Source organism: Budorcas taxicolor, chromosome 7, assembly GCF_023091745.1.
Source record: "Budorcas taxicolor isolate Tak-1 chromosome 7, Takin1.1, whole genome shotgun sequence".
Taxonomy (NCBI): Eukaryota; Metazoa; Chordata; class Mammalia; order Artiodactyla; family Bovidae; genus Budorcas; species Budorcas taxicolor.
The window spans coordinates 82,572,149-82,588,200 of record NC_068916.1 but is presented as its reverse complement, the minus strand read 5'-3'; the positions used below and the strand labels follow the sequence as shown (position 1 = coordinate 82,588,200).

The 16,052-nt window shown below is 38.5% G+C and overlaps 1 protein-coding gene across 1 annotated transcript in view; it reads right to left on the bottom strand.

Moving 5' to 3' along the window:
* Positions 1 to 9,461: 9,461 nt before the first annotated feature.
* XRCC4 (X-ray repair cross complementing 4) overlaps positions 9,462 to 16,052 on the bottom strand; it is a 251,339-nt gene continuing 244,748 nt past the window's right edge. The window contains exon 7 of the mRNA XM_052643934.1: positions 9,462 to 9,894. Within this exon, the coding sequence (XP_052499894.1) occupies positions 9,783 to 9,894 (112 nt within the window). The 3' untranslated portion in view covers positions 9,462 to 9,782. The remainder of the gene's footprint in view (positions 9,895 to 16,052) is intronic.

Genomic DNA, 16,052 nt, shown 5'->3' with positions numbered 1-16,052 from the left:
AGTTGCAGTTCTGGAGTTCTCGCAGGAGAAGATGAGCGCATGTTCTTCTACTCCGCCATCTTTTCTCTTTGACCTCCCTTCCATCCCCCTCAGAAGACTTTAATGAATAGAGTTATGGTAAAATCAAATATAAGGGCTTGTTTTAAGGTAAACTGCCTCTCTCTGACCTGCACCTTTAATAAATTCCACCACACACAGAGATTTCTGAGTGCTTTTGCCATGTAAATCAAAGACAATGAAATGAGTTCCATGGTGAGCTGGCATGGAGGGGAGACAGGAGAAAATCAGCACTGATAACACATGAGACTTACCCCAGCAGCACTAACGGCAGAGGTAGCCATGAAAAAAAATCCCACAAGAATCCAGGAAAACCGAAGATCGTGGGAAGAGCATCAGACTAGAAAAGATCAGGGACAAGTAGCTTGAGCCAATAAATTTCAAAGAGAGGGTCAGTTTAACTGATAATCTGGTTGTATGTAACTGTGCTAATCCATTACATGCAACACAACCATCATAAAATAAGACAGTATCTTGACAATCTTAAAATATTCCATATGTGCTTCACTTACTATGAAGCAGGCCCTGGGCTAAGGGTTTTATCTGCATTATCTTATTTACTTCTCATTGTATGGATAAGAAAACTCAAAGAACTTGCCCAGGGTTAGACAGTTAATAGCTGGCAGACAGAGAGTTGAAGGCTGGCTTAACCTGATCCCTAAATTCACATTTCTATTTTTTCTATTATCAGGTTGCAGCCAGAAGATACTGGACTTTTTTTCTTTTTAATATAAACACTGAGAGCTATTACAAATGTAAAATTATCTTTGTTTGTTATCCTATGTGATGAACTGTTTTAGTCAGAGCATGTCAAAATACGGTTATATAACAGAACGACCCCACATCTCAATGGTTTTGAGTAGCAGGCAATTATCTTCATGCTCACAGCCAGCATGGTTGACTACAGCTCACTGTATCCAGCCTGGGCTCAGATGCAACGCTCTTCTACAGGTTCCAGGATAGTGAGCTTGGCTCCAGCTTGGGACCGAGTCCAGTTCTGCTCTGTGTCTCATCAATGGCCTGGGCAGGAGAGGCAGCAGCTACCTGGAACATGTCAGTCTCATGGCAGAGATCAGAAGCTCCCAAAGGGAAAAACAGGAAATGTCAGGGCTCTTAACTCCTAGGCTCAAAACATGTAGATGACTATTTCATCTACATTTTATCAGCCAAAGCAAGTCAACTGAGTGATGGTGGTGAACAGCAAAACATTTGTTGACAATGTTTTAATCTTTCATAGTGATCTAATTACTCCTCTGTAAATTTAGTTCCTCAGAGACAGATAGTATATCTCTTAAGGGAGAGGAACAAGTTTCCAATATTATTTAAAAGGGCTCTGGAAAAATTCACATGCGTGAATTCCCTAAATGTTTGCAAAGCATAAGGATAAAATGAGCGCTTTCAAGCCTACTTCTCCCATCATCACTGCCACCATTTTGTTCTAATAGGGATTCTATTATAGAAGTCTCATGAGGTTTTCAATCAGATTGTTTTTTTTTAAATAATTTATTTATTTCTACTTCTGTCTGCCCTAAGTCTCCCTTGTTGCGTGCGGGTTTTCTCCAGTTGCAGTGAGCAGCGGTAATTCTTCCTTGACAGGCTTTTCATCAAGGTGGCTTCTCTAATTGCAGGATGGACTCTAGGCGTGTGGGCTTCAGCAGCTGTGGCACGAGGGCTTAGTTGCCTCACAGCATGTGGAATCTTCCTGGGTCAGGGATCGAACCCATGTCTCCTGCATTGGCAGGTGAGTTCTTAATCACTGGACCACCAGGGAAGTCCCAATCAGATCAATTACGGAGACAGAGACACACAGAGAGAGAGAGAAGCCCTAGTCATTGCATGGAAATGCTGTAATGTAAAAGTAGTCTCTTAACCATTTGAGAAAAACCAAGATAAAAATTATGTTGCTTTGTATTCTTCAAAGGATAAATATATATATTATTCTACCAAAGGTGGCACCTTTGTGACATCTCACATTTAAAATTCATTTATAAATAAAATTTTTAGTACTGACCCATGTTGACAAAGATCAGACGTTTTATACTATTACTAAAAGTCATCAATGATTTGAAGACTCATCTAGTGTAGCTGGGCTTCCTGGATGGCTCAGTGGTAAAAAATCCGCCTCCCACTACAGGAGACACAGGTTTGATCCCTGGGTCAGGAAGATCCCATGGAGAAGGGAATGGTTACCTACTCCAGTATTGTTGCCTGGGAAATCCCATGGACAGAGGAGCTGGGAGGGCTACAGTCCATGGGGTCACAAAGAGCTGGACAGGACTGAGTAACTAACACTTTCACTTATGTTTACTTTCAATGGTATTTTAATGAATTTTGACATTTATATTATAAAATGTTATACAAAGTTTAATTATGAAAGTGGGTTTACCTTCTTGTTATATTTATAAATGTGTTTATATCATTCTAGATTAATGCTCTCTTGAAACGTTCTTTTAATAGGTTAACTAATGGCAATTTGTTAATTGACGATAATGAGAATTAATTGAAATCTTCTCGGGAGAATGTATTTGATTTCCCTATTAGTTGGGTATTTTCTTGTTTGTTTCAAGAAACCATTTCACTAATAAAAGTTTCAAAAAAGGGAGCAGTGGCTTTTCAGGAAATCCATGTACTGGAACTGGCTCTGAAATACATCAGGACCTTAAGCTACTGTAGACACCAGCCACTCTCCCCATCAGGCTTGAAGGTCACACAGCACCTGTTGCTATATGTGTTCACGCAGGGGCATGTGTAGCATGTGGGCAATGAGAAACAGAAACTCAAGGATAAATGCTTTTTGCCCCTGGATGCACAGTTCTGAGATACTTTTTTATTATTTATTTATTTATTTTTGAGATACTTTTTAGAAGATGCCTCAGATCTTGGCTCCTGGTGGCTCAGACAGTAAAGAATCTCCTTGTAATGCAGGCGATCTGGGTTCAGTCCCAGAGTCAGGAAGATCATCTGGAGAAAGGCATGGCAATCCACTCCAGTATTCTTGCTTGGAGAATCCCATGGACAGAGGAACCTGGAAGTCCCCAGTCCATGGGGTCCCAAAGAGAGGGATACAACTGAGAGACTACCACTTCCACTTTTCAGACGATCTTGGTCAGGTTGGGGATGTGTCATCCAAAGGACTATCTGCCTTGATAAGGCTTTTGCACTGGCATTTCCTCCGTATCTTTTTAATGCATCTGGTCTCACTCTTTTGCTCCCTGAGATGACATTCCCCCAATAAATTGCCTGTGTGCAAGCCCTGGTCTAATGTTTGGTTTTCAGAGGAGTATAGAGTAAGATAGATTTCTATAAGAGTCTTATATGAGCAGGTTCTGTAAAAATCATCTCATCCATCTACATTTATTTGACTGGTTGCTGCTGCTGCTGCTAAGTCACTTCAGTCGTATCCGACTCTGTGTGACCCCATAGACGGCAGCCCACCAGGCTCCCCCGTCCATGGGATTTTCCAGGCAAGAGTACTGGAGTGGGATGCCATTGCCTTCTCCGATATATATAGTGTATATATATATATATATATACATAAATATATATATGTATGTTGGAGAAGGAAATGGCACCCCACTCCAGTATTCTTGGCCTGAAGAATCCATGGACAGAGGAGCCTGCTAGGCTACATTCCATGGGGTTGCAAGAGTTGGACACGACTTAGTGACTAAACCATCCCCACCATCATACATGTTATATGTGTATATGTATAACTGAATCACTTTACTATACAACAGAAACTAATACAACATTGTAAATCAACTATACTTAAATAAAAAATAAATTTTTAAAAAGTGAGCAGTTCAGGACTAACCTACATTTCATTTACTGTAATAGTAGCCACCAAAATTGCTCCTGCCCTTAACAGGAATATCTACTGAGACTATCAAGATGGAAATAGGCTCCAATTTCCCTCTCTCTCTTTTTCTATAGATCCCAAAGCCTTAAGGGACAAAGAGACCCTCACTCAGAACATAGTTCTCAGTGAGATTGTGAGATGATAGTTTAGGACGAAGGACCTCCAAAAGAGAGAAGAAAAAACAACATATGAACAATAAAATTCATATTGAGTTTCATTCAAGTAGAGGAAAGGAAGGGCTTCCTTGGTTGCTCAGCGGGTAAAGAATCCGTCTGCAATGCAGGAGACCCCAGTTTGATCCCTGGGTTGGGAAGATCCACTGGAGGAGGTCATGGCAACACACTCCAGTATTCTTGCCTGGAGAATCCCCACGGAGAAGAGGAGCCTGGCGGGCTCCAGTCCATGGGATCACAAAGAGTAGGACACGACTGAGTGACTAAACACACATACACACAAACACAGAGCACAGGAACATTAGAAGGTGAGGATAATACTTGGTAAACGAGACGACGTGTGGATATTTGAAATGGAGAAAATTAGAAGGGAGGCTGAAGAGCATTTTAGGTTGAGTAGGTAAGAAAGAGGAATGGGAGACAGGACAAGAGATGGTTGGATGGTCAGTTAACCACAAAATGCAGGCTGTCATATATTTTCCAAGGTATCCTTTTCCAGTTATTAAAATGGAGACAATCATTTCATGTTTGCGTACTGATGGAGAAGGCAATGGCAACCCACTCCAGTACCCTTGCCTGGAAAATCCCATGGACGGAGGAGCCTGGAAGGTTGCAGTCCGTGGGATCGCTGAGGGTTGGACACGACTGAGCGACCTCACTTGCAAGTGAAATCTGCCCTCCTGAGAAGCATTTACCTAGAAACTGTCAGATTAGCAGGGGAAGGTTTTAATTCAAACAACAGCTACACAAGGATACATGAATTGTTCTTTTGTTACTATATACTCCCTTACAAAATGTGTTAACAACCTATTTTTTTTTAATTTCCTGATTCATAGATAAATTCATGAGGCGTTTCATGGACTTGGATGTCAGCTATTTAATCTCACTTTATTTAAAATAGATTCTGTATAAATAATATTAAGAGAATGGGAGAGACACAAAAGGATACAGGTTGGCTGCTCCTTTAAAGTATCTGCTGAGAGGCCTCCAGACCTGCCTTCCTTTCCCATCCTCAGATGACCAGCAAGGTCTCTGTGACCTGAAGTTTTCTGGCAGCCCGTACCTTCCCAAGGAAGTGCCAGTTAGACCTGCGGGGCTCAATGCTCGCCATACCTTTATTATATAACTGAGATTCTTGCTCCTAAACACCGTGGGCCAACAGTCCCCCTGGAATATCTTCTAACCTGTCTTCTTCATTCTGAGGATTCACAATTGTAAACTTGGAAATTAACCTCATAGCTGATGCCCCAGCACCTTCTATACTCTCCTCTGATCTGGAAGATAGCTATATCCTTAGCTCATGCTCCCCAGCTCCTACCAATTTCTCTTAATCTCCCAATTGTATCTTTTATCTTCTATGGATTCTCATCTAAAACTTTAATTTTTTAATTTTTCTCTTTAAGTCACTTATTCTAATACTCCTTGATGTTATGGTTCATTACATAGTAGTTTTAAGCCCCAATATCATACACTCCACTTTTTGAGACCAGACCCCAAATTTCACTTGCTAGGATATAAAATCACAGCAACAGAGCACTAGTATTATTCATTGTCTCATCTAGTGCCCAGAGTGGAGGTCAACACAAATGCTTAACAGATACCTGGTAAATGATGGATTTATCCTTCAATTCCACACATGGCCCGGTTCTGAATTTTGTGCATAACTAATCCTTTATAAACATTGCTGAATCAAACTTACCCAATAAAGAGCTGCTTGGCTCTAAAATATGGGAACCTAGAATTTCATAAATTTGAATTATGTGCCACTTAGAACAAGTTTTAAGTAGTTTCCTGACCTTTTAAAAACCACATAATAAAGACATCTCTTCCTGAGATGGGATTTTTTTCTCCCATGAACTTCCCTAATGAGGTCTGACCCATACCATCTGATGCCAGGGCCAATAATTATAAACCTTAAGCCAAAAAACACCCTTCAGAAATGTAATCACCTTGTTTTTAGAAGTGAGGGCACCAAGATCAAAAAAGCCAGGCTGCATTATAACTCAATTCTTTTGCCTTCCATTGCAGTGTCTTCTACAAAAATCTATTTTAGAGTACAGACAAGGAAAAATGTGGGAAAAAAATCATAGCATGGAATTACAGAATCTGGACCTGTTAACCAAACCTATAGATGTCTGTTTACAGAGAACAAGAACTATAAAATAGCAATAAACAGAAAAGAGGAAACCATGATTATGGGCTTATTATGCTCTATTCTAACCAGCTGAATCAATCTGACACACAGCAATGGTTAAAAAGATCCACAACCCTGAAAAAGTAAAATACAACTGAACCTTGAACAATGTGGGGAGAGGGCTGCTAACCCTCTAGACAGTCAAGAATCTGAGTATAATTTATAGTCAGCCCTTCATATCTGTCATTTCTCAATATCTTCAGATCCTCCAAATCTGCCATTCTGCATCTGAAGACTCAACCAAATGCAGATTGTGTCAGTTCAGTTCAGTCGCTCAGTCGTGTCTGACTCTTTGTGACCCCATGAATCGCAGCACACCAGGCATCCCTGCTCATCACCATCTCCCGGAGTTCACTCAGACTCATGTCCATCAAGTCCGTGATGCCATCCAGCCATCTCATCCTTGGTCGTCCCTTTCTCCTCCTGTCCCCAGTCTCTCCCAGCATCAGAATCTTTTCCAATGAGTCAATTCTTCACATGAGGTGTCCAAAGTACCGGAGCTTCAGCTTTAGCATCATTCCTTCCAAAGAAATCCCAGGGCTGGTCTCCTTCAGAATGGACTGGTTGGATCTCCTTGCAGTCCAAGGGACTCTCAAGAGTCTTCTCCAACACCACACTTCAAAAGCAGCAAGTCTTCGGTGCTCAGCCTTCTTCACAGTCCAACTCTCACATCCATACATGACCACAGGAAAAACCATAGCCTTGACTAGATGGACCTTAGTCAGCAAAGTAATGTCTCTGCTTTTGAATATGCTATCTAGGTTGGTCATAACTTTCCTTCCAAGGAGTAAGCATCTTTTAATTTCATGGCTGCAGTCGCCATCTGCCGTGATTTTGGAGCCCCCAAAAATAAAGTCTGCCACTGTTTCCACTGTTTCCCCATCTATTTCCCATGAAGTGATGGGACCAGATGCCATGATCTTCGTTTTCTGAATGTTGAACTTTAAGCTAACCTTTTCACTCTCCTCTTTCACTTTCATCAAGAGGCTTTTTAGTTCCTCTTCACTTTCTGCCATAAGGGTGGTGTCATCTGCATATCTGAGGTTATTGATATTTCTCCCAGCAATCTTGATTCCAGCTTGTGTTTCTTCCAGTCCAGCGTTTCTCATGATGTACTCTGCATAGAAGTTAAATAAGCAGTGTGACAATATACAGGCTTGACGTACTCCTTTTCCTATTTGGAACCAGTCTTTTGTTCCATGTCCAGTTCTAACTGTTGCTTCCTGACCTGCATACAGATTCCTCAAGAGGCAGGTTAGGTGGTCTGGTATTCCTGTTGAAAAAAATCCCCTTATAAGTGCACCTGCATAGTTCAACCCCATGTTGTTCGAGAGTCTACTATACCATGAACTATAGATTGTATTGTTACCATAACTTAGGAAACATGTTCCCTTCTCACTGCTAGTTAACAGCCAAAATTGTTTTCTCTTAAAAAAATATACATATATGTATATATAAAACATACACGTATGTACATACATATATACACATACACTGATGTATACTAATTTTGGTCAGTCATTTGTAATCTATTCAGATGTGATAGTATTATTTCGAGATTCTAGTACTTAATGTACCAAATCCCCTTGGAAAGATCCAAGGTAAATCCTGGATTACACAAATTCATTATTGAATTTTCTATGTGACCGAGTAGAATTTTATATTTCACACATTTATATGTACACTTAAGTAAAAAATCTCCCTCTTAAATGGAAACCAGTATAGAAATGAAAATGCAGGAAATTTTCTATTTAAAATATTTTGTTGTTCCATGGACAATAAAATCTTATTTCTTTTAAAAAAATATTTCTATTTATTGGTTGATATATTTGGCTGTGCCGGGTCTTAGTTGTGGCATGCAGGATCTTTAGTTGTGGCATATGAACCCTTAGTCGTGACATGTGAGATCTAGTTTCCTGACGGGATTGGACCTCAGCTCCCGCATTGGGAGCACAGAGACTAAGCCATTGGGTCACCATGGAACTCTCAAGAAAATCCCATTTCTGATATAAACAATAACCTATAATTTCTTTCTCATTATCTTTCTGTAGTCAAGCTTGTGTGTATATATATGTATATTTTTAATTAATCAGAGAAGGTAGTTATGTTTTCTGAAAATTTTTTTCTTTGTATCAAATCATCCAGCTAGATTTCAGTCTTTTAATGAGTTGGTGTTCACAGTGATCTAGTAACTTAAGGCAACTAGATTATCTGAGTGTCTACACTGCGATGGACACGCTTTTATTTCTTCAGTAAACACTTATTAAGCCACTAGGAATCCAGCCCTGTCCTAGGTACTGGCAGGTGGAGAGAGAAAACAGATGGTCATGCCTCTGCTATGATGGGGCTTACTTTCTATAGGCAGACAGACTGGGGACTGTGGGGTAGGGACAGTGTAGGTTAGTGAGAGAAAGACAGATAAATAGAAGCAAGGAGAAGAGAGAGATAAGAGGCAAGAAAAAAAAATAGTAATTCCAGACAGTTATACATAAAAAGAAAATGAAAGTTGCTCAGTCGTGTCCAACTCTTTGCGAACCCATGGACTATAAGTCCATGGAATTCTCCAGGCCAGAATGCTGGGGTGGGTAGCCATTCCCTTCTCCAGGGAATCTTCCCAACCCAGGGATTGAACCCAAGTCTCCCGCATTGCAGGTAGATTCTTTACCCTCTGAGCCACCAGGGAAGCCGAGTGATACATAGAGTGAAAAAAACATTCCAATGGGATAGAATGACTGGGAATATGCACATCTTTTTTAAAGTATATTTCAGAGCAAGCACCTTGGAGTAGGAGACATCTGATTCTAGATCTGAAAGGTGAAAATAACCAAATGTACAAAGATCAACATTCTAGGCAGAGGGACCAACAGTACAATCGTTCTGAGATCTTGAGATCTCTGAAAAACATGCTTTGATACAAAACGATGTTACATTTACATTAATATGCACTCTGTAAAGACCTGATACTATAGTAAAGGAAAAAGTTAAGCAAGATAACATTTTATTGAGAATACAAAATCTTCAATCAAAAGTTTTATCACCAAATTTTCAGATTGTGCAAAAACTAAACTAGATTTTGCACATCATTTCACAAATTAAAATACTCAAACATCAGTGTTTAGAATATGATTATTTGAAAAAGAATTTGTAGACATTCTATTTGTCCTATTTTCAAAATCTTCCTAGACAGGATAGACAGCTATTACATATAATATGTATGAAATGAATAAGGTACATGTGACCTTTGCAATAAAAAGGTCTGAGATTTTATGTAATTACAGGCATGCTGAATAAACATATTAGAATAATGTACCACTGTCATCAAATCATATTTTCATATACATGTGTAATCCATTTTGCACGATGGTTTCAGCTCACTGTGTATGTAATTAAATCGTAAGGTGCCCTAAGGGCCGCTGCTGAGTTGAAATTTTGTTTTTGCAGTTTAAAGAATGGGATAGAAAACATAGTCTTGTGAATATCAAAGTACTTTTTGAGACAATTAAATCTCATCAAAGAGGTCTCCTGGACTACTATTTCTTAGAGTTTCTAAGGACATGTTTTCAGCTGAGCCATGATCCTTTTTCGGCATCTCAGGTAGTGGAGGATCAAGCCTAGAGTAAAAAGAAAAAAATCAAAATAATTTTATTTTGAAAACCTACATATAGAATAAAAGAAAATTTTAAGAGACACATAAGTGAAATAAAAGTTAAACCCTGTTCCAAACTGTTGCATTAACATAAAGATAAATGAAAGGAATTTAATTTCTTTAACTGCTTTGGAATTAATCTGCCTCTTTTCTGAGCTAATGAAAATTCAAACGCCTTACTACAATATTCATAATTAAGGTCAAGAAATGAGATATTCTCTATGCTGTATTTTTATGTCAAGATACAGAAGGTTTCTCAATCCATTTCTTTAATAATTTCAAAACAATTTACATTTTCCTTCACCTCCTTTAAATTCTAACTATGAACATGCATTTGAAGCTCAACAGCAGGAAGTTCTGATCACATAAATTTCTTTTAGGGGTCATTCAATTGTACATGTGTATATAATGCCTTGTTGTATTAGCAGCTGTTGATGAAATGCTGTTGGTCCACATTCATTTACTGAATCTACATACCTTCCTTTAGTGAGTGAATTTCTTCAGTTTCAGTACTGCAGTTACTATATCAATGGACTAACCTCTATATTTACGTAAATATTCTCTGAGTCCTAGGGTAAAAGGCATGATCACTAACTCATAATTAGTCTTAAAAGTGGTGAACTGGAAGGTAACAGCTTAATCAAAAGATGAGCTTAGGAATGTATATTTATGCCCTTGTACGAACCTTATCAGAATCAACCTAGTAATATGCAAAGAAATACCCATATTTCCAATCACAAAGTTTGGTATAGCTAAAAAAGAACAGGATTTGAAGTCAGGACTCTTAGGTTGGAATTCAGGTCTATTTCTTATTAGCTAGGTGACTTCAGGCAAGTCAATCTAACTGAACCTGTTCTCTCACCTGTAAAACTGAGATAATACTACCTGCCTCAGAGGTGGTCTAAAGATTAAATGAGATATTATCAATGAAAATGGTTATAAATTCCTACAAAACATTTGGAAACCATTATTTTTAGTCCTTGATACAAAATAAACTATAACAGTGCTCCTGCTAATAGCCTCTTTAATTTAAAAGAATAATCAACTAAAAATCCCCAAATGTTGAGTATGTTTAGATGAGTATTTCCAAAAGCCTGTACTCATACTTAGTTGTACAGATTGCTAAAGCTGAATCCTCTACAGGGTCCTCCTTGGCCTCATGACTGCATACAATTAATCATGGCTGGCTGCCATTAGACCTGGGACAGCTCTGTCTTATCCTGAGCAAGCCAAGTTTGGACAACCTAACCCTCACAGGAATGCTGAAGTGCCAGGCATTAGTGCATTCTCAAGATGACAAGTACTACCCTCTGGGAGAATCAGTATTAAAATTAACAGCAAATACTGACATAATTACTTTAACATGTAATTAAATTTCTGAAAATATATTCTATAGAAGGAGAAAATTATACAGTGCAGAACAAAAGCATAATTATTACATGTATAAGTTCTCAATGTCAGCTCAAAACACATTACACATTTTTGTCTAGCTCTAAATATCTTAGAATTACTTTTTCTTCTAGCAAAAGAGAGAGTTGAATTATTTTAATTAAAAAGTCATACATGGAAAAACTTCTGTAATTTTATTCATAGTCTAGACACTGTACAAGCACAACACAGACAGCCATCAATTTCGTTTAAAAAAAAAAAAAAGCAGTATAGGACAAAGGGACCACTCTGAAATGACAAGTTTGAAGGGAATTGATCCCTGTTTCTCCATTTCAGATTTCCACTCTTTCTAGCCATGAGGAGCCCAGGAAAGAGATTTTGACACTTCTGTTCTTAGTGTCTAGTACATAGTAGGTGCTTAGTGAAAGCTGTTCCATGAATGGAGATCACTGTTCTACAGATTTCATATTTGTGGTAAGTGAAGAGAATAAATTTAGAACTCTCCCACACCCAGATAAAAAGTTTAAACATTTTTATAAGTAACACATGTTTATTGAAAGACTTTATAAAAATTCTGAAAAGCATGAAAAAGAAAATTAAAATGTTCACCATCCTGCTTTGCATTATTTGTGTTTTCATGTTTTTCTTTACAAATATGAGATCATATATATAATTTTGCAGCTTAATGTTTTTACTCTAAAATATATTATCAGTATTTCTGCCATGTTGAAAAATATAGATCTATTGCTGCTGTTGTTGCTGTTGAGTTGCTCGGTCATGTCTGGCTCTTTGCAGCTTCTGGACGGCAGCACATATTTCCCTGTCTTTCACCATCTCCTGGAGCTTGCTCAAACTCATGTCCATTGAGTCAGTGCTGCCATCCAGCCATCTTGTCCTCTGTCATCTGCTTCTCCTCCTGCCTTCAATCTTTCCCAGCATCAGGGTCTTTTCTAATGAGTTAGCTTTCTCAACAGATGGCCAAGAGACTGGACCTTCAGCATCAGTCCTTCCAATGAATATTTAGGACTGATTTCCTTTAGGATTGACTTGTTGGATCTCCTTGCAGTCCAAGGGACTCTCAAGAATCTTCTCCAACACCACAGCTCAAAAACATCAATTGTTTGGCATTCAGACTTCTTCATGGTCTAACTTTCACATCTATACATGAATACTGGAAAAACCATAGCTTTGACTATATGGACCTTTGTTGACAAAGTTATGCCTCTGCTTTTTAATATGCTGTCTGGGCTTGTCATATCTTTTCTTCCAAGGAGCAAGCACCTTTTAATTTTGTGCCTGCAATCACCATCTGCAGTGATTTTAGAGCCCAAGAAAATAAAGTCTCTCACTGTTTCCATTGTTTCCCCATCTATTTGCCATGAAGTGATGGGACAGGATGCCATGATCTTAGTTTTATGAATGTTGAGCTTTAAGCCAACTTTGTCACTCTCCTCTTTCAATTTCATCAAGAGGCTCTTTAGTTCTTCTTCACTTTCTGCCATAAGGGTGGTATCATCTGCATATCTGAGGTTATTGGTATTTCTCCCGGCAATCTTGATTCCAGCTTCTGCTTCATTCAGCCAGGCATTTTGCATGATGTACTCTGCATATAAGTTAAATAAGCATGGTGACAATATACAGCCTTGACATACTCCTTTCCCAATTTGGAACCAGTCCATTGTTCCATGCCCGGTTCTAACTATTACTTCTTGACCTGCATACAGGTTTCTCAGGAGGCAGGTGAGGTGGTCTGGTATTCCCATCTCTTGAAGAATGTTCCACAGTTTGTTGTGATCCACACAGTCAAAGGCTTTGGTGTACTCAATGAAGCAGAAGTAGATGTTTTTCTGGAACCCTCTTGCTTTTTCGATGACCCAATGGATCCAATTTGATCTCTGGTTCCTCTGCCTTTTCTAAAACCAGCTTGAACATCTGTAAGTTCTTGGTTCACATACTGTTGGAGCCTCATTTGGAGAATTTTGAGCTTTACTTTGCTAGGGTGTGAGATGAGTGCAATTGTGTGGTAGTTTGAGCATTCTTTGGCAATGCCTTTCCTTGGGACTGACCTTTTCCAGTTGTGTGGCCACTGCTTAGTTTTCCATATTTGCTGGCATATTAAGTGCAGCACATCAACAGCATCATCTTTTAAGATTTGAATAGCTCAGCTGGAATTCCATCACCTCCACTATACTCAACATTAATCTTAAATTGTTTGTACTAACAATTAATCCACTGATGACTGTTTGGGTTGGTTCTATTTCTTAATGCTCTTATAAATAATACAACAATTAAAATCCTTATACCCATATCTTAGCATATTTATCATGTTATTTTTTCATGAACATGCTTATTCCAAGCACTCATGCTAAGAGGTGAAGTCTGAAAGCAAATAACTCAGAGAACCTGTATCTAAAGTCTTAATAGAAAGTGAGCTAAACAAGTATTTTTAAAATGTGAGTTCCTCTACTTCTAATTAAATTGCAACCATTAGTTATGGCCCACTTTAAGTTCTAAATCTTCCATGAAGACTTCTTTTTTTTGTTTTTACTTTCCAAATTGAGGTTAGTTTTTATTTTCTCTGATCATTTAAAGTACCTAATATCTGCATCCAATATTTCAATACATAGTTTTTCATTTAATCAATACTTAAATATGTACTATGATCAGCTCACTGTGTTAGGGAAATATATCAAATTGGATTGGAGATGCTTATTCCTTGCAAGAAAAGTTATGACCAACCTAGACAGCATATTCAAAAGCAGAGACATTACTTTGCCGACTAAGGTCCGTCTAGTCAAGGCTATGGTTTTTCCAGTAGTCATGTATGGGTGAGAGAGTTGGACTGTGAAGAAAGCTGAGCGCCAAAGAATTGATGCTTTTGAACTGTGGTGTTGGAGAAGACTCTTGAGAGTTCCTTGGACTGCAAGGAGATCCAACCAGTCCATTCTGAAGGAGATCAGTCCTGGATGTTCTTTGGAAGGAATGATGCTAAAGCTGAAGCTCCAGTACTTTGGCCACCTCATGCGAAGAGTTGATTCATTGGAAAATACTTTGATGTTGGGAAGGATTGGGGGCAGGAAGAGAAGGGGACGACAGAGGATGAGATGGCTGGATGGCATCACTGACTCGATGGATGTGAATCTGAGTGAACTCTGGGAGTTGGTGATGGACAGGGAGGCCTGGCGTGCTGCTACTCATGGGGTTGCAAAGAGTCGGACATGACTGAGTGACTGAACTGAACTAAACTGAACTGACACATAATCTGCCCCTCATGAAGCTTTCAGTTAAACTTTTTACCTTCTCCATTTATTTTCAAATATGTTTTTCATCCTCAACATTTTATAAGTAGCTTTAAGGCAAGGATTGTAATATATTTTGTTCACAAAATTCCTTTAGGAGTGTTATAAACATTATATTAAGACTTAGGATTAAAGTATATTTTTAGTTTTTATGGGCAACATGGTTCAACAGGAAGAATTCTGAATCCAGGTTGGGAGATCTTTATTCATGCTTTATCACATTAAGGTTTCGGCAAGTGATGGCACACTTCTGGATGTCAGTGTCTTAATTTAAATTGTTGAAGTTAGGGTTAATATAAAAGATCCTGGAGTTCCTTTAGTCCCTAAATTCTGAGATAGTTATGCTCAAATAGACTACTTTGCAAAATACAAGCTCTCAATAAATACCTGTAGAATAAATGAAAACTATGAATTAAAAAGGAAAGGTTAATGACAGAATGAGAAATCATCATTGCACAAAGGCTAAAGTATAAGGACTTTTCAAATAAAGTGAATAAATGAAGCTTCTCCAGAACATGACAGCCTTATTAAAAAATGGCTATAGCCTCAATATGGAGACGGCAATGTCAACCTACTCCAGTACTTTTGCCTGGAAAATCCCATGGATGGAGGAGCCTGGTAGGCTGCAGTCCATGGGGTCACTAAGAGTCGGACACAACTGAGTGACTTCATTTTCACTTTTCACTTTGATGCATTGGAGAAGGAAATGGCAACCTACTCCAGTGTTCTTGCCTGGAGAATCCCAGGGATGGGGGAGCCTGGTGGGCTACCATCTATGGGGTTGCACAGAGTCGGACATGACTGAAGTGACTTAGCTGCAGCAGCAGCATAGCCTCAATAATATAGTTGCAGAGAGTTCTATGTTTTATAACTTGATTTCACACTGCATTAAAATACACACAAACACACACACACTAGAGCTTGAATCAAACTGCATTACCACCATCTAATTAATAGTGTAGATCAAAAGTTAGACTGGCACAAGAATTACTCATCCTGGGAAAGCTTCCCTAAAATGTTAGAATGAATAATTGACTTTCTCTTTTAAATTTCTCAGAGTTAGATTACCAACAACTTTTAAAATGATATTTCTAGTTATTGGCTCATTTTGTAAAGAAATTTTCTCAGTCAGGTTTAACACTGATATCAGCATGGCTGTAATATCAGTCTTTTCTTATCAAATGAGAACCATCAGTATTGTTTAGAGTGAACTACTTGCATTTTATAACATACTCTGAAAACAATATTTCTGAAAAAATGTCAACGAGCCAATTTGAGCAGACTGAGAGGTTTAGGAAGATGTATAATGATTGATGGCATTATGACACTTGACAAATTATTCTCCTTTGACTATGACATGAACAATGGTTCTAAAGTCAAAAACCAAAAGTCAATTTGTATATGGGTTAACTGGAGAAGGAAATGGCGACCCACT